General features: G+C 37.5%; 1 protein-coding gene across 1 annotated transcript in view; it reads right to left on the bottom strand.

Moving 5' to 3' along the window:
* Nucleotides 1-24,239, bottom strand: part of CEP85L (centrosomal protein 85 like) — a 91,946-nt gene that overhangs the window by 57,081 nt on the left and 10,626 nt on the right. Inside the window, exon 3 of the mRNA XM_053937520.1 lies at nucleotides 6,592-7,358. Within this exon, the coding sequence (XP_053793495.1) occupies nucleotides 6,592-7,358 (767 nt within the window). The remainder of the gene's footprint in view (nucleotides 1-6,591; nucleotides 7,359-24,239) is intronic.

Below are 24,239 nucleotides of genomic sequence, written 5' to 3'. Positions count from 1 at the left end.
ACAGATATGCATATTAACACACATGCAAAGAGGCAGATGTTGTTTCATGGACGGGGGAAGCCCCAGCTCCAGCTTCCTATTGCCAACAGCACATCCTTGATTCAGCACATATACTGCTGAGTGCTAAGTGTATTAAAGAGCTGATCTATTTATGTTCACAGAACTTCCAAATGATCACTACTGTTATTCAGTTATCTGCAGGAGACTAATCTAAACTGGATCTATGAATAGACTTTTCACAGGACAAGGCAGTATGCCCAGCAAACCCAAAAACTTAAGCAAGTCCTGCCATTAATAAGTATCCACACTCCACTATATGCTACCTGCTCCACAGCTTACAGAGCATTAGTGTGCTGGTTTATCTGGAATAAAGTTAATTTTCTTCATGGTATAGTAGTAAGCATGGGTCTATGGATTGGTATAAGTACAAAGTGTAGCTACTACTAAGGAAATTGCCTCTGCCCCAGCCAAACCAGCACAATGGCCTAGAGCAGCACACGTAGTTAAAATGAAAGCTTTTTTCTCACTTGCTCTGAAATACGTGCAATAACCATTTGAAATTGCTTCTGCAAACTACATAACTGTATTTTTTGAAGCTGATAGTTACTGTAGTATGAATTCTAACCTGTTTGCATTTAAAGCAGAAAACTTTGCACAGCTACATCACAATAAGCAATTCATCATTTATTTTTATAATCTTGAAATATTCTGCTTTAAAAAAATCTGTAAATTTATATACCAGAGATATATGTGGTAATGGTTACATAGTTTTATATTACTTAGGAGAATTCCTGCTGATGCATGACATAGATGGTTCAAAGCACACCAAAACCACCGAAAGAAACAGGAAACTCACTCTAGCCCAAAGCAGAATAAGAACAGTTTTCGGAACAAAATGGTATTTCACTGACATACTGCTTGGGACTATGCAAAGCTTAATGTCTATATGACCTTCTCTATATTCAGAATTTTCCCTATCTTAGGGAAACCACTGTGACACCAGTTGGCCCTGACAAAACAATAAAATCACCTATTCCTTTTTCATAAATTGAGGAAGATGTGCCTGCTGCCAACAATGAGCATGTACTTCCAGATCAAAAATTACATACCAAAGAAGTCTGTGAGAAACTTTGCCGTCAGAGCATGGAGAAACAATCCCCAGATACAATTCCAGTAGCCTCCTCTCAGCCAGCAATGAACATGACAGAATCCTCAACAAATGCTGAAGTACGCTGCTGAAACTGAAACATGCATTCTCCAGAAATGACATATAAAGCTGGCAAAGTTAGCAGCTAACCAATGCCAAGGCTCTTTTTGCAATCAAGCACAGTCCAAGTTTGGTTTCCGATCATTTGCTAGCACTCCAGACTGAACCTACAAGCACCTTATAATGAATGGAATCCCATTTGCTGGGCTACGAACTTCACAGCAAAAGGAACAGATCATAAAATCTTAGTTATGGCTCACAGTAAAGGAGTTCACACTCTGCTAGATAAAAGTGATAATCTCTCATGTTAAAAAGTTTTCTATTCCTGAAAAGTTTCATCAAAATGTGATCTAGGAAAAATGCTGATATTAATAATTTTAATTTTCTGATCTGACAGGATTGTAAAAAAACCCTAGCTTTGAGTTGACATTTAAGAATAAAATTTTCTGTGGCAACAATGTCATCTGACAAATGTTATGGCTTTTCTTTCAATTAAAGTTTTACAGCTTTGTTTACCGATCTTTAGATATTGCTTTCTTCCTTTTCTGCTTTGCAATGAAAATTGTTCTAATAACTCTAAACTTCTCATTGCATTAAAACTTAATTTCCAGCAACTTTTATATACATGGTATGATCAAGCCAGTGTTGTCCTCATTAAAAAAAAACCAACTAAACCTGGTACATTAAAGGGAAAAGATGCACTTAAGTAATTTCCACTTATTATCTCTGCAATATTCTGACACAATTTAGCACACCATGAAGACATCATACATATGGTCTGTACAATGAAATAAAGACATTCATACTGTGATATTTAAAATACTGTACAAAGTTTATATGTAGATATGCAATCTTCTGAAGCTTTCCCTATTATTATATGATCTCCAACAATTTTAAATGCATGCTTTCATTTTAAATCTAATTTTTGGACTAGCACACAGCATGTACCTACATGCATTCAGAAAATAGGATATATAATACGATCAGACCTTAAGAAATGCCATTGCTTGAAAACTTAGAGCCTTTTAATTTAGATTTTATGGCCTCCAAGTTCAGTAAAAGCGAAATGCTGTGGTGTGTTATAAGCATATTTTTCTCTTAATATAGTCCTTATCACACATTTCCTTATTCAAAGATCAGCTGTATATTGAAAACAATTAAACAATTAAGTGTATAGTAAAATATAAATTCTGCATGGAAACTGTTTTCATTAAAGCAATATTTCTTTGTTTCAGTGCATAAACTGAACTCCATAAACTGAAGAACTGTTAAAATCAGTTCCTAGGAAATGTGTAGGAGAATGTTTATTTTCAAAAAGCATACATTAAATAACTCACATTAGCTAAGGAAATGAATTTTCAGATGCAACTCCATGATGTTACATAATAACCAAAGACCAGATTCTCCTTGCACATTTATTTCTGAAATGTACAAACATCACACCCACAGCTGAAGGATGTGCCTTCTCTAAGAGGCATTCTGTTGTTCCACTGCACATTTTCTGCAAACCTGACCAGATCTTGAAGGACAATCACACTGTAGCTGTAGGTCTTCTGTCCAACACTCTGAGCTTCCCTTACAATGCACAGGAAATTTTGTTTTATAACACATGGTTTGCAACTGGAATAGAAAAGCCACATAATAGGCATTACAATTTGGGGAACAAAGTTATAAGAAAAAACACTGAGTCAGTCAACTTCAGACTACTAAGGAAGCAAAGAATCTTAAGCTTGAAAGTAATTAACCTTAGAACAGCTTTTGAGGGGTGTTACATTATACTTTCTATTAGTCTTTAGAATAAACAAATAGAAAGCTTGAAAAATCAACTCTGAATTAGTGTTTTCTATGGTTAACTGTCTATATTAGTCTGTGAGGACATAAAAACTTATTTGTAGTGTGTATTATTAAGTCCAACAGCTGTTCTTGAACCATCGGTCCTCAAAATCAACTCAGAAAATTGTTGCTGTCTATTCTTACTTAATTAGTGGTAGGCTGGTAGAAGGGAAGGCTACAGAGTTCAGATATCTTAAAGATGCACAAAGCTGCTCTAGATTAACAGTTAAAAGCAAAGTTTGTTGTATTCTCTGTTCATGGCAATAGTAGTTTTAAAGAAAAATAATGATAAACTGATTTTTTTCAGTCCTAGAAAATCCACTACATTTCTACCAGGATATATATACGTATTAAAAGCAAAAAAAGCAAAAGTAATCCTCATTAAAAGGAAAAGAAAAATAATAAAAAAATATATAGAGCTGTGGGTTTTGCCCTTTTTATAAATTATCAGCTTCCTCTTATGCCTTCTAATCTGTCTCTTAGATATATATTCCACTTGGGATTGCAGTTTTCTTGGTTTCTCAGAAATAATAAAATAGCAGTTCCCAGGTACATGTGATCTCTGAAAAAGGCTGCACCAGAACTATGCTGAGGTTTCTTTAAAAAACAGGTGTCAAGCCAGGAAGAATCATTCTCGTTTCTTCACTGCTTCTGGCATCTCTCCTCCTTACAGGTGTAACCTCTGCCAGAAAGACAGCAGGGCAGCGAGGGACAGCAGGGGATGGCTCTAAGAGCCCAAAGGCTCACCGCTTTTGCACATGCTTTAAAACAGATCCCATTTCAAAGGCCCAGCAATATGACTCCAGATCATGCTGATGGAAGTGCTTGCTAAGGCCATCAGGAATTTCCTCCAAAAAGATGTAAAAGTTACAGGTGGAAAAAAAAAACAAAACAGAAAAACAAACAAACAAAAACAACAAAAAAAACCCACAAAAAAGAAAACAAACAAACAAAAACCAAATTAAAAAAAAAAACCAAAAAAAAAACCAAAAAAAAACACAAAAAAACCCCAAAAAAACAACAAAAATAAACAAAAACAAAAATAAACAAAAAAACAAACAAAACAAAACAAAACAAAACAAAAAAAACAAAAAAAAAACCCAAAAAAAACAAAAGGCAGTTTTAGGCAAACTGTCAAATATCAAAAACCTTAAAAGGTGTAGCACTGTTTGTAAATCAAAGTCAAAGATAAATAATGCTTGTGTTCCCCCTGCTGGCTCTATCCTTCAAACACAGCTTGGTAGCAAAGTTTTTGAGTAACTGTAATAACACATACAGGGCTTCATCCATTTCAAACATTTAACTTTGCCTTCATACTGCATTAGAACAAGATCAGAGGGAGAAAGCACTTCTGAGACATGAAGGACAAAAGCTGAGAGTTCTTTTGATCTAAAAAATAAATTTCTAAAACACCCATCCTAAACAAAGTGTTTTAAAGGCACATATAAGATGATGAAGGGACCTATGCGTAAATGAAGTAAATAAGTAAATAAAACTTGTTAGACACCATCTGGAGTACTGTATACAGATCTGGTGTCCCCAGCATAAAGAAGAATGTAGAACTCTTGGAGCAAGTCCAAAGGAGGCCACAAAATTGGTAAGAGGACTGAAGCACTTCCCCTACAAAAACAGGCTGAGGAGGGCAGGGCTCTTCAGCCTGGAGAAGAGAAGGTTGAGTGGAAACCTCATAGCAATCATCCAGTATCTGAAGGGGGCCTACTGGAGTTCCTTCACAGAAACTGTAGTGATAGGATATGCAGTAATGGGTATAAACTGAAAAAGGGGAAATGTAAGGCGGAATATTAGGAAGAAATTCTTTACTGTGAGGGTGGTAAGACACAGAAACAGGTTGCTCAGCAAAGCTGCAGATGCTCCAACCCAGGCAATGTCCAAGGCCAGGCTGGATAAGGCTTTGAGCCACCTGGTCTGCTGGGAGGTGTCCCTGCCCATGGCAGAGGGGGCTGGGACTAGATGATCTTTAAGGTCCCTTCCAACCCTTAATATTCTGTTATTCTGTACATTTAAATCCAAGAAGAGAACCACCAGGCACCAGTTATGTGATCATAAATCTCACAGACAGCACCACTGGTGGCTGCAGCCAGCTACACATCTCAAGTGTTTGGGAAGACCTGAATGAATGGATAGACCAAGCTCCCTGATGGTACCCTGCTGTCGCTTCCCAAACCTTTCATGTGCTCCTCAATGACACCAGCAGGTGTCAGCTGCCCAGAGTCCAGCTGGCAGTACCCTGGACCCAACCTCAGCACTGAGCCCATCTCTGTCAATTCAGTTCTGAGAGGATCCCATCAGCCTCGGCTCCCTACCTGGGGAATTTATCAGCATCAGAATCTTTGAAGAGCTTAGGGAAAAATGAGAGTTTCTGCAACAATAAAGGTGGCTACCTCCAACAATGTCAGGTTTTTAGACAAAACCTTAGAGATTACTATTCGTTTGGCCATATTAATTGGCTTCAATTTTCTTCAGTTAAAAAAAAAAACAAAACAAAAAAAACCAACTCCATAAAAATGCAACACAACAAAAACTCAAAACACCACCAAAAACCAAAACCAGATCATCATTAAGAGCAAAACTGGATGTTAAGAATCTCTAAACTTGTCATTCTTTCCATCAATATACAACAGAAGGAATAGCATAACTCTTTGTAAATTACTTCATGTACTTCAGTCTGAAGAAAACAGGAAATCTGAACATACTGCTAGATTATAATATCCTAGTCTAAACCTAAAAATTTCAGAGAAATTTATATATTGCAAACTGGGATTTTTTTGTCAAGCCAAGCCAAACTTACTACACAGGTAAACGTGAACATGTAGATTTTAAATACTGCCATCCTTCACAAACTGTATTTCCCCATTAGGGAAAGAGCTGGAAACAAAGACTGTGAATTGCAATGTTAGAAAGGGTTACCTACCTCTTAAGCACTATGTGCTTGATAACCTTGATATAAAAATATTTCAAGTATGACGCCTCAACCACACATACTATCGTATTTAAATAAACCAGATTTGTTGATTATTGTTAGTTGATTTTTATTAGTTAAGAAATAAGCAGTAATATCAAACTGAACTCCGTTTTTAAGTGCTAGGCATAAGGAGATTTAATATTCATTCACCCTTGCACTACACGAGTCATTCTTATTTTGCTGAATGCTTAAATGCAACCTCTTTGTAATCCCATTCAGATAAAAATACTTTCACATTTCTCCCACTATACAGTTACTCTAAAATGACTAAAAAGGCTAAAAAGGTAAATCCCTTTCCGTGCCCAGCTTCACATGAAACTGTTAGTCCCATGCAGACAGGCACAATGAATCAGAGTAAAGCATAAGCAGACAGCAGAAATAAAAGAAAACCCAACAAACAATTAATATTGAGAAACAAGCAGCAACAGCCCCAACCAAAGCTTAAAAAAACCATCACCTGGTTAGGAGGACCTGTTCCCTTTTCTGTTCCATTTAAAACTGCCTGTTATTCCTCAGGTATAACACAGGGTGCCACATGATGGCAGCAAACACCGAGCTCTGGCCTTACCTGCATAGGCTGGTCAGCTGCTACTCGAAAGTCTTCAAGCTGCTGCATGTGCCATGCAGGCACACCGCAGGGCTCCTCAGCAGGCCTGCAGTCCAGGGGGTTTGCCCGTAGCTGCTCCTTGAGCCACATCTGAGTCCTCACTGCCGGCTGTATGGGAGCTCCGCTCACAGCCTGCTGTCCCAGTGTCGCGTATCTCTGGCCGAAAGCTTCGCAGCCGCCTGCCGTCGGTTTGCTTTCAGGTAAGGCACTGTAGGTCAAGTCTAAGGCATGTCTCCTACTTGGGGAATCTGAAACAAAGTCGTCTTTGCTGCACGTTTCAAATTTGTATTTGCAGTCCAGTAGAGAAGATCGTTTTTTCCCCATTTCTTTGTCCTCAATTTTTAGCAACTCCATGCTGTCACACAAACAACTTGGCCCATTTGTCCTCAATTGAGGTGGTACAGCTTTGTCTGTACCAGCCCTGTATTCCACTGAATGACTACTTCCATCTTGGCTGAAATTATTTGGTGAGCTGAGTTTAGACAAGGAGGACCATTTTCTTACAGGTCTCGCATCTTTCATGTCAAGAGAATTGTCCAGGGCTCCCTGATTTCTGCCTCCTCCTGACCGTACAAAGCTTGTACTCCATTTTGAGCCATCAGACTTGAAAGCTTCCCTGTGTTTGGAAAGTGAAGAGCTGGCACTAGACAGCATCACATGGGAAGTGGGAATAGAAACCAGTGATCGGCTGGGCTTAAATGATGATGTACCACTTGAAGTTGAATGATCTGTGAAGAGAAATTTATCACATAAATAAGTGCAACACAGAGCTCATTAACATTAGTTCAGATTGGACAAAATATCAAATTCAAGGTGAAATGCAAAAATAGAAGGAAAGGGGTTTCTTGACAAAATCAGGCCTTCTAGATCACTCTAAACCATGAGAATGGAAACTAATTAAAGTGGGAGATTTTCAAGTTTATTTTGCTCAGGTGTCATGATTACAAAAAGAAAAGTGCAGTAAGCATTGGCAACAGCAGCTTTAGATAAAATTCCCAGCCTGTGAGCCAAAGAAACCATTGCCAGCTTTAAGGTGGCAGGATGGATTTCTTCCCCACTCCACATACACTAGGGAACTTCTATACCATGAAGAGTGGTGGTGTTCAGGAGCCCCAAGACTGGTTCTTCTTCCATCACCCCTCTTCTCATTTTTTGAAGGCAGAACAATTCAATAAATGCACTTTGTAAAATGGCAGTGCTGTAGACAAGTCACTTGGACAGAGTTATTCATCCATTATGGATCTCACCAATTTCCAAGTATGCTTCCTGTGTTGTGTTTGGCTGGGAAAGATTTAATTTCTTCCACAGTACCTGGTATGGGGCTATGTTTTGGATTTGTTCTGGAGACTGTGTTGGTGATGTCAGGATATTTTAATGCTTGCTAAATGGTCCTTACACATAGTCAAGGCCTTTCCTGCTTCTCACCCCACCAGTGAGGAGGCTGGTGGTGCACAAGGAGCTGGGAGGGGACACAGCTGGAAGAGCTGACCCCAGCTGGCCAAATGGATATTCTGTATCCTATGGCACTATGCCCAGCAATAAAACTAGTGAGAAGGCTGGTTTGGGGGGCTGCTACTGAGGCAACAGTCAGCTGGTGGTGACCAATTGTTTTCATTTGCAGCATTTCTTGGTTCTTATTTCTAGTTACTTTTCTCACAGTGTTTTTCTTCAGGAAAAGACTCTCAGGGAAAGCAGGGATGGGAATGCACAGAAGAAAGAAATGCATCTCCTCTTGTTCAGGTAATTCCTTAGCTTGAGGCTGCTGGCTTTATAACATTCAAGAAAACTAACCTTTTACTGAACCTTACCTAGAAGCTGAATCTGACACAGCACAAAGTCAGTCCAGCAAAGGCAGCAGTCCCAGGCCTTTTTATATCCAAAGAAAATAAGACTAAATAAGAGTGTATTAGGATTCAAAAATAACTGACCTATGTTTTAGGCTATGCAGATTTCTAGGAGTAGAAATGTTACATATGCAAGAGAAAGGTAAAAAAAATCCTGCATACATGTATCTGTAAAACTTAATATAGTAAAAATATATAATAGTATTTAATATAGCATCTTCCATCTAAAATACTGACTTACTGTTACTCATACATGGTTTTCAAAATAAAATTAAAATCAATAATAATTAAAAATACATTATCTCCTTAGTTTATTAGATTAAATGACTTATTAATATGTGGTAGATTTTTATTTTTCCTTCTTCTAAATTTAATTAAATTGAAAATTAATTAATTTTGAGTTAAGATTTAAATTTCTTTGCTTCACTTCCAATTCTAAACTCTTCAAGCAGATTTGAACTTGGAATGCCACTTATATCCAAGTACAGCTGATGGATGTCTCCAATAATTTGTCTCAAAGAGGAACACAGTAATTTTGGCTTCAAGTTGTCCTAATTAGTCTTCCCATTAACACTCACTGAAACATATGAGAAAATTCACACTTTTTCTTAGAGCATATTGCTCAAGTCTGCCTTGCCTGTAGGCTCAGCTGGAAAGAGAACCAGTCTGCCTTTGGAAACATCTTACAACACAAAAAGCAGGAAATTCGTAGACTTCATTGAAAATAGAAGAGAATACAGAAAGCATCATGAAAGTTAAGAGACATTATTTCTTCTGTAGACACAGGAATAAGCTCCATCTGGCCAAATCCTGCCAAAGACAACTTTATCCAAGCAGCAGGTTTTTCCCTTGCAGACAGGCGGGGGTACGCAAATGCCAGTTCAGAACTGAAAGTGCTCTCTCCTTGGGATTACTTGGGGTTTACTTCTTGGATCTGGTATTTATTTGAAGATTACAAACACTCTCAAACATGGCTTGTGTGTCTCCAGAGTCTTTCAAAGCTTAAAACTGCTCTCTTTAATGAAAGCCAAAAGAGACACGAGGATAAAAAAAGTAGCTAGATGCTACTGGTTTTCCTTTCATTAGAAAAAGATTATATGACAATTTTTTCTTTTCATTTATCCTAATAACTTTTTCTGGGTCCCACCACAAAACTCCCTGGAGTACTTTTCTAATAAGGCATGACATTTTAATACCTGATCCAGAACTTCCAAAGCCACATAAATAAGAGAATTGAAAGAACGCTATTTTAAAAACACATTACAAGACTTCTACCATATAATAACAGCAGATGGAATAAAAAAAATGAGGAACATTTCATATGGCTTTCTTACCACCTTGTGTTACACTTCTGAAATATTTAATTAATGCTTATCTGGCATAGAAAATCATGTAATAGAACCAATTTTGGTCTTAATAAAAAGTAATCACAAAGAGAGAGCACAGCAGGCACTTTCTTCTGAAAGGGGGGTAGAAGAAAGAAACTTTTCAATATAAAGTTAATGAACACCTCTTACTCATTTGAATTTTCCTGTGCTATGCTTTTTAAATTACTGGAAGAAAAACCTCTGAAGTAATTTCTCAGGCCAGACACATTACCTCATGTAGCTACTTAAAATCCTTATCTGTTGCCCAAAAGTCAATCAAAACACACGAGTCAGAAAAGGTTCACTGTAACCCTCAACAACTTCTGAAGCTGCAAAATGATACCAGTGCTATGAGAATTCCCATGTAAGATACACCTCTGACAAATTCTTCACTATTCCAGCTAAGATATTATCAAACAATAGCAGAATAATCAACTACTGCAGTTACTCAATATTAATCAAAATCAAAATGTATTTGATACAGATGTTTATAGGATGCATGTGTATTTAATGCCACTGAAAAGCAGTGAACCCTCCTTGTGTGAAGGACTTTGAAATTTGATATTTTATCCAGGGTATAATTAGAATGCCTCGATCATGGAGAAAAACACTACTAATAAAACAGCTGACCTTCTCTTCCTGTCCTCCCTTCCCACCCACCCCCCAAAATACTGACATAGTTTACCCTAACCCAGGCAAATAAACTGAACTGTTCTTATTCTATACTAACTGAGCAAAAGATAAACAGGGGAAATCAAGCCTCCATTATACAAATTGAAGGTCTTGATTCTGGCTGCAGTTTAGTGAACTAAAGCTCTGGTATTCATTATAGGACCTCAGTTCCTCTGAACTGTTCTGTACCTCTTAGCTGCATGGTCCCCAGCAACAGGCTACAAACAATTCCAGCATCCAGCATAGGACTGAAGGAGCCGTGGGTCTTCCATCTACCATGCAAACATGTGAGTGCTTCCCATAATCTGCAAAACAGCTGTTTTCAACGACAGAAGTATCTAACTCTCCTGGGAGCTGGTTGAAAGACAGAGACATTGGGATGATGTGCCATGACAGTAGTATTGATGCTACACGTGCATTCCTCCCTGCCTACCTACTCACAAACTGGACAGCCCCTAATGCAACAGAGCTAATCTGATGAGCCACATGAGACATTTCAAAGTGGCCAGGCAGGAGGCCAGTTCCTGTAAAAAGTCCTAAGCAGACTGACTCATCATCCTCTGGAAGCAAAAGCATGCCTTTCCAGGGTGCAGCAGCACTCACAGGAATGGTTTGGGCTTAGTTGGTTTGCTGGGTTTTTGGTTTTTTTGTACTGTCTAGAATTCTTCATCATTCTCTTTACATGCCTTTTGCATATTACTTCAAGTTTACTATGTCGAAATCTGAGGTGAATGAAGGAAGGAATCTCTGCAAATAACTCTCTTCCAAAGAACACATGAGAACATGCATCACAGAAAGCTGTGGCAGAAAAGGAAGCACTGCAGACAAAGCAGGGAACTTTTCAGACACTTAACAAGGTTTGTATGAGAAAGAATTCCAAAACATTATCTGTTTATAAGGTTCTATGTTTGAACAGCAAGGAACTAATATAAAAGAATAACTAACAAAAAACTTACTAGAGGAAAAACACAATACTAACTAAAGTTAATTTTAAATAATATTAAATGCTAAAATACTTACTGCCAGTAAAATATCTATGCCTTCAAAGCAGGAACAGTCATGTGGTATTTAGAAGCAAGTCCAATTAATGTCAACAGGAAAAAAGAAGGAAGTTCACTGCCTTCCACCATCACCATCACTGTACTGCCAGTATCAATCAGAATTCTTTTACATAAGATGTGGGTTGCAAACTCCAAGTCAGTTCTACTTTGTTTCACATTAATTGTATGGGATTTTCTGTAATCTACTGTGTTACATACCAAAGGAATGCAAGTTTTACCTAAAAACTCACTAGTTTTAAAAGGTGAAGGAATTTAAAAGCTATGTAACTCACAAATAACTTGAACAGCACGATGCTAAATAATATGAATGTGAACTTAGAAGGTTGAAGTTGAGATGGGATTTTCAAGAACTGAAGCAATTTTGTTGCTTTTAGGACTTTTTTTCAGATGAAATACTGGTAAAGCTACTATCCCTGACCAATGTTATTATAAAGAGATGGAAGAAGGAATAAATGGTATGACAGCCTCACAGGTCTCCTACAATGTACAGATATCAAAAAACACTACAAGACAATTTTAGAGGATTTTTAGTAAGTAGAGGAGAAAGCCATGTTGGAAAGAGTAAAAGCTGCACTCGTAAGTACCAGGATGGCATCCACACTTATGCAAGGAAAGAAATGCAGAGGTAACACTGAGTTCCAGCAAATGGTAAACAGCTTCTCAGACATCCTTACAAACAAAGGGAATGCTATGTACATATGAACATATTTGAACAGAAATATCCCATCTAATTTATTAAGACCTGGCCATTTGGCATCCATCTTCCTTATTTTTCTCCTCTATGGTTAATGAATTTGCTTTTCCCCCTCTTGTGATTTCTCATTCTTTTCCACACTCTTCAGGCAAACGCACCTTCTCACGTGTTTTACAGAGGTGATAGGGTAGCAACAATCATACTCAGAGTAAGTAATGAGGACAACACTCTCAATTTGCAAATAATACAAAAAAAGGGCAGTGAGAAACAAGTACGTTCTAAAATTTATTAAAGCTTTACAAAAAACTGTCACTGATCAAGAGAAAATTATACTGCCTCACTGAGCAAATGAAAAATATTTACTCAGAGAAAATAACTTGTATTTCCCTATTTATGCATTATTCACATCCTGTTTTCAGCTTGCCATGTAAAAGGTTGCCTTGCTTCACTTAAGAGTTACTGGAAAATACAGTATTTTCCCTAGAAAACAGTACTGACAAGGAACGTGCCTTATAGGAGCTACTACTTTGTATTAAGTTGCAGTATTTCTGTACTGAAATACTCTTTCACAAATCCGCTCTTTGATCAAGTCTCATTAGGGCACAGCCAACACTCACCAGCTTTATTTAAAGAGTGTTGTCCCATGCTTGAGAGGTCATCCCTGTACCTTAACATCGGGTTCCCACCACAGCTTCTGAGATAGCAGACCTGGCAAAAACCTCATTAGCAAAGTTCTTAAGATTCTAGCAAGGAGAACACACAATGAAGTAACACAGTGGGCCACACCTTCATATGATCTCACCTTAGCACTACAAATCAATCTCTGTATTCCACATCCCATTTCAAGAGCCGAAGTTCTTAATTCCATCACTTAATTTAGATGACAAGAGGCAATCTGAGCATCTTCCCAAAGAATTTCACTGATCAAAACAAAATCACTACCAAAATGAAGCACACAGAGATATAATATTTGGTTTTCTGATCCTACATGATCAGTTAAAAAAATACTGCATGGGAGACAAGCTCTGTAGAAAGTGTTAGTTTACTCCTATGTGCCACTGCAGTCAGATTTGAGGTCAAAGTTCTCAGTACTAACTGATATTAAAATACATTTGATAGAATTACCTGTCATCCAAAACACTCCTCATTAAAAGTTAATACACATTCCCCTGACTTATATAGCTGGTTTGGGTTTCATTTTTTTTTTTTTGTGCAAGAAAATACTGGATGAAATGATCCACATTCTGCTTTAAAATAAACTTCTTTAAACTAGCTGTTTGGCAGCACCAATTATAAGACTTAAATAATAAAATTTTATATTTTTCGTTTCAACAAATGAAACTTAACAAAAACTAACATCAGTTTGTGTTTTGTGAAAGTTGACTTCAGAGAGACTGCACCAAGGCAGTGCCACAGTTTTTGATAAGGGAAAACAAATACAAACTCCACAAACAAACAGAAGGCAAGTGCATGTGAGTGGTATAGTAAACCTGAGGTCTTAACACTCATTAGGTATATATATGCAGAGAGTAAAAAGAAAATCCCTAAGCCCCCAACATACCCGATACACACCAGGTATATCTGTCCTGCCCAAGGGATCTAGCATAACTGGTATTTCAGGACACAAAAAAAGAGTACTGCCTATTAATATTTCTGTGAAGTGCCAATTTACCCAGTAATATCTAGGCTAACAATACTCAGATGGGGAATCCACCACTCCAAAAGAAAAGCATCTTCGAAAAAATTTAGTAACTTCTACTCTTGAGCCAGATCTGGGTCAACTTAGCTCATTTAAATGAAACCCAGATTCAGAAGATGATATAACAGGGGACTGTAAAGGAAAGTAGCAGTGTACAGAGGTGAGATGCTGCCACTCCAAAACGAAGGGAGGCATCGGTCCTGTGCAACAAGGCCAGCTCTGACAAACAGGCACACATTTCAAATAGCAGCAGGCAAAATTTGTTTTACAGGAAAAGATTATTCAGCAGAGAAAAATAAATTACAGCAAAGTCAATTACTGCAAGATTCTACTATTGTTTTCCCTACTCTACTCAATTATTCCAGATGCCAATGGTAATGTGAAAGTACAGATTCATCGAAAGAACAAGTGACAAATACAATACCATGGGATATTTAACTGAAGCAGAAAATATTTCACAGATTTTATCTGAGCAAATAGTCTAAAGCAAACAGCAGGTAAGCCCAAGAGCAAATTTTTACTCCATATCAGTCACTGAAAACAAGTTATTTATGACTGCTATTGGTCCAAGCTTGCAATGGCCATCAGCTAAATTAATCTGTAAAGAGAAAGGCTAACCTAACTTACATAAAAATCTCTTTAGATGAGAAAACTGAGCATCTTAAGATAGAATTGTCTTAAAAGAATTAACTTGTTTTACTAGAGTACAATAAACCTTTTGATTTATGCACTTTGCCTCTTCAACCAAGAATATCACAAACACACAGTCAAATATAATAGTGATTTCTAGAAATAAAACAGAATAAAGGATGCTCTGAACAACCATTTTCAAAAAGTTAAACTTTCCCAGCAGTAAGTGACACACACAAAGAAACATCCCATCCTCAATATGTTCTCTTGATGTGCCTCTCTACATTCAGCTTCAGCTTTGGTGCTATTTTGCTGCCATACATGTACAGCACCTGAGAGAGAGAGCAGTGCTGCAGGATGTTCACAGGCTGCCATAGAGTGGGACAACTCTCTTTAAATAAACCACATGTGAGTACATGTGAGTTACATGCAGCTGGCCACCACAAAATAGCAAAAAGTATTATGCATGCTCTATGAAAAAGAGCAAAAACCAAGCGAAATTTGAATCCCACAGCATCTATCTTCTCCAACCATCTACAAGCTATTTTTAAGAAACAGTTATATAACTAAGTAGAACAATTTTTAGATTAACAGGTTCTATTTTCACCCCCCCAGATAAGAGGATAAAGTAATATTCCAGAACAGCAGTCACGTAAACAGGCAACTTGATTTTGTTGAAACAGAAGCATGAGTGAAAATCTATACTGCCACAGGGAGTTTCTTTTGTAGTTGGTTGTCTCATTTTTTAGAGGTCTAGATCTTAACTTGCATTTGCCCTTTTATGAAGGCCATTTACAGCTTCCAATTGCATTTTCCAACAACAAGCACTTAACAGTGAAGACATGAAGAAATCAAATATCCCCCTAGGACCTTCTTTAAAAGTAATGGCTAAAGGGGAAAAATACTGTGGATGCCACAACATATCTGTTCTCCTTCTTTTCTCTATCTGCAAGATACCCATGCCACAAATACCATCTACTTCAACAGCCATTAGATACCACTTCTTGCTGGCATTATTCTTCCATCCCCAGCTAGGGATGATTCAAAAAAACTAGAGTAACTTAGCCCATCAGAACAGAAATCCACCCCTGCCCTCCAGAGGGGGATAATTCTAGGTGTTTTTGTTCTCTGCAAGAGAACACCCGGTACCAGGTACATACCTACCCTTTCCTATACCAAGACAGATGCAAGTTGTGCTTTCTCAGTCTCCACAAGCAACTTATTTGTATTATCCTAACTCTCTAACTTGCCTCTGATACCATCCCCTACAACAACATTCCCAGATTAGCTAGGCTGATACCTTTCAGCAGCAGAACTACCTCACCTAAGATGTCAAGGGCAAGGGATGTGCAAGTGAAGTCAAACTCACATGAGGAGAGTTAAGAGATACTCTCTAACACAAAAGATCAGAGCAAAACCTGAAGGGTCCCAGAGATCACTATCCCTCCAGAGAGTTAAAACTCTGTGGTTGACCAAGGTATGTATCAATACCTCACATTTTCTTCATAACTACATGTAGAAACAGAGTCCTCAATTTAATGTTGAGTAACTTTAGAAGGTTAAATCTGACTTTCAATGAGACTGGAGTTTCTGTTTATGTTTTTGAGATAATTATCCACTAATGCCAATTTAATCCCTCTTTCTACTAAGACTTTCTCTTGAAATAATTAAAACTAATTAAATATTAAAATATTTAGATTCAACTGGTACCTGTTCTCCTCACCACAGAGCAGTGGGTCTCTCGGTTCACAGCCCACCAGGAATAGCTCTAAACAGGACCAGCACCCTTCAGTTTTATGCCAGGCCACACAAGTGGGGAAGAGAGAACACACCTTCATTTTTTCTCCCAATCTCACACTTCCGCTGCATTTCCTCCACTGATCTCCCTCAGCTGAGCCTTGCACAGTAGTCATCCCCCTAGTTTACCTCTGTATTCTCACTTCGGGAGCCCCAGCCTGAACCCATAATCATAGAAAAGAATACTTTAGGTTGGAAAAGACCTTCAAGATCATTAAACTATGCAACTATTAACTGAGCACCACCAAGTCCCACACTAAAGCCACGGCCTCAAATGCCATATCTACATGTTATCTTTTGAAAACCTCCAGGGATGGTGATTCAACCACTTCCCTGGGCAGCCTGTTCCAATATCTGACAGCCCTTTAATTGGAAACTCTTCCAAGTATCACACAGACTTCTGTACAATTAGAACACATGTACATCACTCAGATGGAAAAAGAAGTCCTTTAACAGGCAGAAGCAGGTGCTGTGAGCAGCTACAGCAGCGAGGCTGCCATGGGTCCAGTGAGGCAGGAGGATACTTCTTGCTGGCCTTCACTGCTTCATAGCAGGACTGTCCCTGTCTGACTCCTTCCTCCTGCTGCGGACCAAGGTCAGCCCAGGTCGCCAAGCACAGCCAGCCTGCCTTGCTGCAGCACTGCTGCTGCTGTGCACCTCTTGGAAGCACTTCATGGGCCACAAGCAATTTACTTAACACACTCTGGGAATGCCTGTATCGAGCAGTAATCCCTTCCAAGGGCCAGAAATCATCCCCAGCAACCCCAAAAGTTCAACGGTTACCTCAAGAGTAACTTAACTCACAGGGGAAGTCTCTCTCCTTCAGATGCTGATCCCCAAATGGTAAAAGAGATGGTAATATGTTAAGAGTAGCTAATATTCAACTGGAGTAGGTCTGTCACAGACCTAGCAGTCAACTTAATTACTTACTAAGATTTGGGGAAAACCCCAATAAGAAATTGGGGAAATTTAAATAAGAAATTGGGGGAAAGAAAGAAAAAAAATGTTAGTAAAACCCTGTAAAGTAAATACAGAAAGAAGTAAACTACAATGTTGCAGAAGCAGCTTTAGCACACTATTTTCTAACCTTTATATTCCTAGCTTTGCTGCTGTACTTTTCATTTACCATACACTAATCTCACCTTCCCTTAAAGTTTCTTAGACACATCAGGGCTTTGATAACAAATTAACAGCCTACTCCACATGTAGGTCACCATCTGGAACTCAGATCAGGTCACAGAGGATTAACTTTAAATTGGATTTTAGCACAGCTCTATAGCCTACAGAAGTGACATTTTATACTTCAAAATTTAGTATCATTATTGTATTTTCCAAGTGAAGAACAGGAGACAAACTCTTACAACAATTAAACTTTACCTGCTTCCTCCCACTGCTCTTTACACTCAGTGGTACTGGCTACCCTGGTTATGTTTTTAAATTTCACAAATTCAAGCAAAACAAAGTAGTAATACTTTGGGGAAAAACTTAGGGGAAAAGAGTGCAAGACCCACCTGGAACTCCCAGCATTTTCCTACAGCAAGATTCTTATTACTAACAGAAACATTTTTAAAGCCACAGTGGCAACAAGAAAATATTCCATCCCACAAAACTGATTACACTATAATAAACAGATGTGGAAAACCCTTTGCTTTCATGCACCACTTGGTTTTCACTGTTTTGACTCCAGGTTTTAACATTCTATTTTTCAGGCATACCTCTGGAGCCATGGTACTAAAACTACTAGTTGTTCCAATTCTAATACAGAATTTACCTACCGCAGAAAACAAAGGAGAGGGATTCACAGTTCTGTACTGCCCATAAACAACTCTTCCTCCAGGACCCCCAATCTTCACACACCCTGAGGACTTAATTTTAGGTGTTTTTTAGAGGACAGTTTGAGCAAAAGTAAATGTTATGAAGGTGAAATTAGGAGCATTAATTCTGAGGGTGTATTTAGAACCAAATCTCACACTCTTCAGAGAATTTCTGTACTGTAAAAAACAAGCCTCCACTCCAGAAGGGAACTATTACTTCCTTATATGTCCATCCACAAAGAAGCCATGAAGGATAATTTTAAAGGCTGGAGGGAAAAAAAACCCAAACTTCATGCATGCATCAATTCTTAAGAGTATGTTTTCACTGCTAGTAGTCTGTCTCTAACATAAAGACAGTTCTATACTATTAAAATGAATCTGTATGTGACATTCTTTAGAAGTATCCTGAAAATTAAAGGCCATTTGTACCCTTTTACAACACTGGCTGAAAGATCTGATTTTAACTATAACCAATGCTTAAATAAACTGATAGTGAATCAGGAGAGAAACACATAATGACCAGTAGAGTCTTTTATCACAGCTTTTCCTACTGAAGAGATTTAGCTTTGTAAAATTAAGAGCAGTTTAGAGCTTCCCCATTCTTTCACTGGCAATCAATTTCTAAAGTTGTTTTTTCCCCCATTTCCTATGCCAAAAGGGTTTAGTGCCCTGACATCACAATGACTTGGAAAATTTTATGATTAGCACCCTAATTAAATGAAAGCAATAAATTCAACTAAATCATAAAAGTAAGAAAATATGAGTAATTAATTATGAAAAATGCTTTAACAGAATGTTTCTTATCCTGAAAGACCAGAAGTTCCTTTGCCAAATTGTATATATGTCAGGCACCATTTGGTCCACTGAATTCATCCTCCCTGGAATAAAAACACACTCGCTACAAATTATATCAGCAGTCTTAGATTAAAAGACTTGATCTATTGTAGATAATAGAGCTCTAACCCAACTACAACTTGGATATTTGAGATGATTTCTGTAGTCATTTAAGATAAAACACGCTAAAGCATTCAAAACAAAAAGAAGATGCTATAACACACACAGACAAAAGAAGTCGTCCTTTCTTGGTGCAGTTTGGGATTTGATTGCCATAATTTTAGAAATCAATCTGGCAGCTCAATTCCCAACAGCAAAATTTACCTAGCACCTGAATAGGGATGCTGGTTCACTGCCAACACGCCTCCCTGAGTACCCATGGAATCTCCAGCACTACTGAACATAACCCATCATGCTATCACATGCATATCACATGACATAAAAACTGCAGCTATTTTAGGTGCTACTACCTGTACTGCTACCCAGTTTTAAACTTTATTTAAACAGAAGAGTGGTTCACTGTTCACAGACAACTAACAAGCTTGAACACAAACAATCTGAATTATATTTTCCTCCAATGGGTTTAGCGATCACTTCTCTCTGCTCCCCAGGATACTTGAAGACAGAGGGTTTTATGCCCTTTTTGTCTTCTGCGACATGCACAATTAAAAGTACAGAGCAAGAGGTGGGAGAGCAGAAAATGTTTCAACTGCTGCCTTTGATAATGGAAAGAATTCAGTGTTTACAAATTTATTTCCAGTTGTTGGCTCATACATTTGGATATTTATAGTACTTATCACTATGGCATCCAATCACATTAGCAGTGCTCTGATCCCCACAAAGAAAACAAAACAAAACTGTTTCTTCTCCCCTCTCCAGCCTATTAAGAAACACCTCAGTTAAAGTATTGCTAGCACAGCACAATTTAGAAATCAGAAATAGAACTCTTTTCAAAAGGTAGACTCAATTTCAGATCTTATTTTTTTGATTAGAACAAGCAGGGACCAAAGTCTGTCATAAAAGTTGGTGTGGTAGACATGACACCTGATCTCTGGTTCTGAAATAAAGTCAGTTCCATAACCACTAGCTAAGAAAATCTGAACTGCATGCTTACAGAAAGCATTTAAATTAAAAAAATTAAAATTAAATCTGTCTAATTATGTTAATAAGTGAAGTCATCTTCCACCCCTGAGAAACACAAGACAGTAATTTTGCGCAATGCGGTATCCAGAGTGTTCATCAGAGCTACCCAATAGCACCAGTGAATCCCTAACATAGCAAACTGTAATGGCATTCAGCCCACATCCCAGGATGAAATCTGAAACTCTGCAAAGGGTAGCAATTTTAGAAGCTACACACAGATCTTCAATCCCCGCTCAAGTGGTATAAGGTTATTGATGATGCACTTCAGCTTCAGAAGAGAGGTCAACACAAATGATTTTTGATAATCAAAACTACCGTGCTTCACCTTGCAGAGTATTTTTATAATTGCACACTGCTTAATTCCCTTTTTGCATCTTGGGCTAACACTTACAGGCAAATTAGACACGATTACAATATTGAAACAATGAAGCAGCAGAAATAACTGTATCAATCATGATTATAAACACTGAATGCAAGAATGGCTTCTTAAAAGAACCTCCAAATATCTTTATTTACCCTGTCTTTTAGTAATGCACTTTATTTTAAAATTTTCATTTATATCTTTGGTAATTATAGGTCAAAAACATTAATGATGTTGGAAAAACAAGCATGGTAACTGTTATGTGTGTATATATATATATATATATATATATATATGAAAACAGAAAATCTTGTATAAAGCATATTAATAAATCTATTTATATAAGCATATGTAATAAAATAAACTTATTTAACCAGCCTTACAAGTCAGTAAGCCTCAGAAGACACCAGGAAAAAAAAAGAAAAAGAATTCATACTTCTTCAAGTCTGGTATCAGACTTCTGAAATACAGAACTCCACCAAGAATATCCTGCTCCATCAAGTCCCACGCTTACTTCTCAATAGCTGGAATAAAACCAACTCATGTAAGCATCAGTCTAATTAATGTTCTTTAGTTTTTACACTAAATTAAGGGTATACTACTCTTATGGGAGTACTGTACTCTTAGAACCACACAAACACGAACTTTTGGCTGAAGGCACATGTTTTATTAATTCTACTAACTATGCTACCTGCCAGAACTAACTAAAGTAAATATTCATATATAGTCATAATATTCCCACCTACTTCTGAATTCCCATTTCATTCCAAAACTTCAGAAGTATATAATTAAGAGACTATGAATTTTTCACATTCCTCACCTCCTTCCAAAATAATCCATTACAATTTCCATTAAGGATTAAATAAATGTTAATTTCCATAAAAAAATTAAATTCCACTCATGGGTAAACACAAAACCTTCAATTTTTGTTGTTCACTCATCATGTCTACATACAGACCACTTCTTCATATTCCACAAGGTTTGGTTATATCACTTACTAATATCATTCTAAATACATAGGAAAACAATGCCACTATCCCAGACCTTATTTCACAAAGGAAAATAAGGAAAAAAGTCAGCAGGAACAGAAGGAAGAAAGTACTACTGCACCATCCCATAAAGATATTCTAGAAGCTGAAATACTACCAGTATAAATCATGGACTGTTCCTTCTTTTATTTACATAACATACTGTTCTTTTTAAGTGAAGATCCTAGTGTTACAAGAATTGAGCCATTTGGAACAGCAGAAATTAGAGATTTTAGAACAGGAATTTGGCCAGAACACTCTTATAGTACTTAACTTTTTTTGATTTTTTTTCTTATTTTTTTTGGGACTGACACTGAAAAAATAGAAGAATAACAAACTGGAGCAGTTGTGTACATAAAACTAAACCCATGTGGGCCTACTGTACTGAAGTCCTCTGTCATAGCCTCCTCGGTGTCAACTAGTAAGATCATCTGAATACCTGATCAAGGTGAGAAGGATGTCATGTAAAGGCCTGAACGTGGAAAGCATATCTATCCTGTGGGCTGCCTGAAGTCAGATTTGTTTTCTCTCTCTTCTTCCTGAACTCCACTAGGAGAGAGGAGATGGGGGAATAACAAGACCTGAAAAGGAATACCAAACTGGGGGACATTGATATGAACTGAGGAGTGAGAAAGCAACCTAAGATCCCCTTCAGACACGTCCCAGGGAGAGCACGCTTCCAGTTTTACAGGAGCCATTAATCACTTCACTCAAAATCCTTCAGAAGCTGTATCAGACAACAGATATCCAAGCAACCACCACAAAAAAATTGCACTTGTTTTCACAGAATCAGAGAATATCTTGGTCTGAAAGGGCCTCAAAGATGATCTTGTTCCAACCTCTCTGAAGTGTGTTTTCTTCACATGAGATTTTTTTTTTTACCATGAACATTTTTTCTCCTAGTCTAAATAGGGCATAATTGTAAAAAAATCAAAATTTCTGCACATCTTATTTGAATTCTCATCAGTCTAAAATTTTTTCAACTAGACTTTTGTCGACAAAGATTTCTCTAACACATGAGAAGAACCACAACTCCATTATGGATGCCCTGGTGAATCCATTTCCCTTTCTATGCACTCTGAACATATTTTTAGTTCAGTTTTCTAGCTGAGCTAATTAGAATTAAAACCTTGCCATCACTCTCAACAGCAAAGTATGACTGCATGCAGATGGCTGATGCAATGAGAAAGAAAGAAGTACTTTTAACCATATCACCTCTCTAAAGAAAAGCTTACTGCAGAAACACCTTTCACCCAGTTAAAAAGTGTCTGTTTCTTTAGAATTTTTATGTAAGATAGAACAATAAACTATAATCCTGTCCTGAATCTCTCGGTACTCCTACAGAACAAAACTTACAAACGGGAAAACTGAAAACCTCCTGCCAGTTCATACAATAAATGCCACTGTTGAAATCAACCAAGAAAGACAATTCTATTTTTGAAAATACAAAATATTTTAGCCTTTGACAGGGATAGACTAATCCCTGATAGAAAAGGATGGGCCACTAAGAGTTTAAGATAGTTATACAAATGAAAAAAATACACATAATACAGTGTTCTGATTCAATGACCAACATCAAGACTAAAATCATCCTGTATGCTTAAGAATAGCAGCCCAAACACAGGGACACATTCAATTCAAGATGTCTCAAAATATATACATGTATTTAAACTCTGGTTTATAGTCTTTAGACTTGCTAAAAAACAACAGGAGACAATATGAACTGGTATACAGTTTTGGCCAGAAAAAAACCCAAAAAACCAAAAACGATCCACTCTCATACCTTCCACCCACCCCCCCCGCCCCAAAATACATAAATGTAAGACAGTTAAATTAGTTACATTTATTTGACACACTATTCCTGGTAGTAGCAGAAAAAATAAGGGCCAACAACAGAAAAACTATGGCTTGGTATGTTCTGACTGGACATCAGGGAAAAATTCTTCACAAGGACATCTTATAGCACTGGGACAAGGTTATTCAAAGATGTTGAGGTACCTGGGAAGGTTTTCAAGAATCAGAAAGACAAAGCCAGGGCTGACCTGGTCTATTTTGGTGATGATCCTGCTCTGAGCATAGGGCTGGAAACAGAAACCTCCTGCAGTCTTTTCCAAACCACATCTCTAAGATTCAATAGAATGAAAATATGCAGCGCTAATTCTTTCCCCAGGAGGCTAAAATTCTTATTAATTTTGCATTTAAAATATCTGAACTAAACTATTCGTTTCCTATTTTCACATGAGGGTAAGCAGTGGCATTTAAATTATCAAATACCAGTTGAGCTGCAAGGAGTCAACCCACAACCAGGTAGAATTTCACACTGGCATTCAGAACTAGGTGTGTCATTTATTTAAGAGATGACTGCCATGTCATACTTGTATTATTATCTGGAAAGATGAAAGAAATTTTTTTCCACTTCTATCCCTTTTTCAGGGCCATATTATCAAAGGCATTATGTTGTCATGTCAAAACAGGAATGCCATTTCTTCTGGGACACTAAGCTCATGGAAAAAAAAACCCCAGGAACCTCTGCAATTCATTCCATTTGTTAGCGACATCCTTATAAACTTTCTACTCAATGCCATAAGAGTTTAAAAAAAATCCAGTCATATTGGAACAAGGCATAAATTGTAATGTAAGAACAGTTAACATGGAGGAAGGTGCT

The sequence above is a fragment of the Vidua chalybeata genome, chromosome 3 (assembly GCF_026979565.1).
Source record: "Vidua chalybeata isolate OUT-0048 chromosome 3, bVidCha1 merged haplotype, whole genome shotgun sequence".
NCBI classification, from domain to species: Eukaryota; Metazoa; Chordata; class Aves; order Passeriformes; family Viduidae; genus Vidua; species Vidua chalybeata.
Note: the sequence above shows the minus strand (reverse complement) of the source record. Positions and strands in the feature narration are given on the sequence as shown.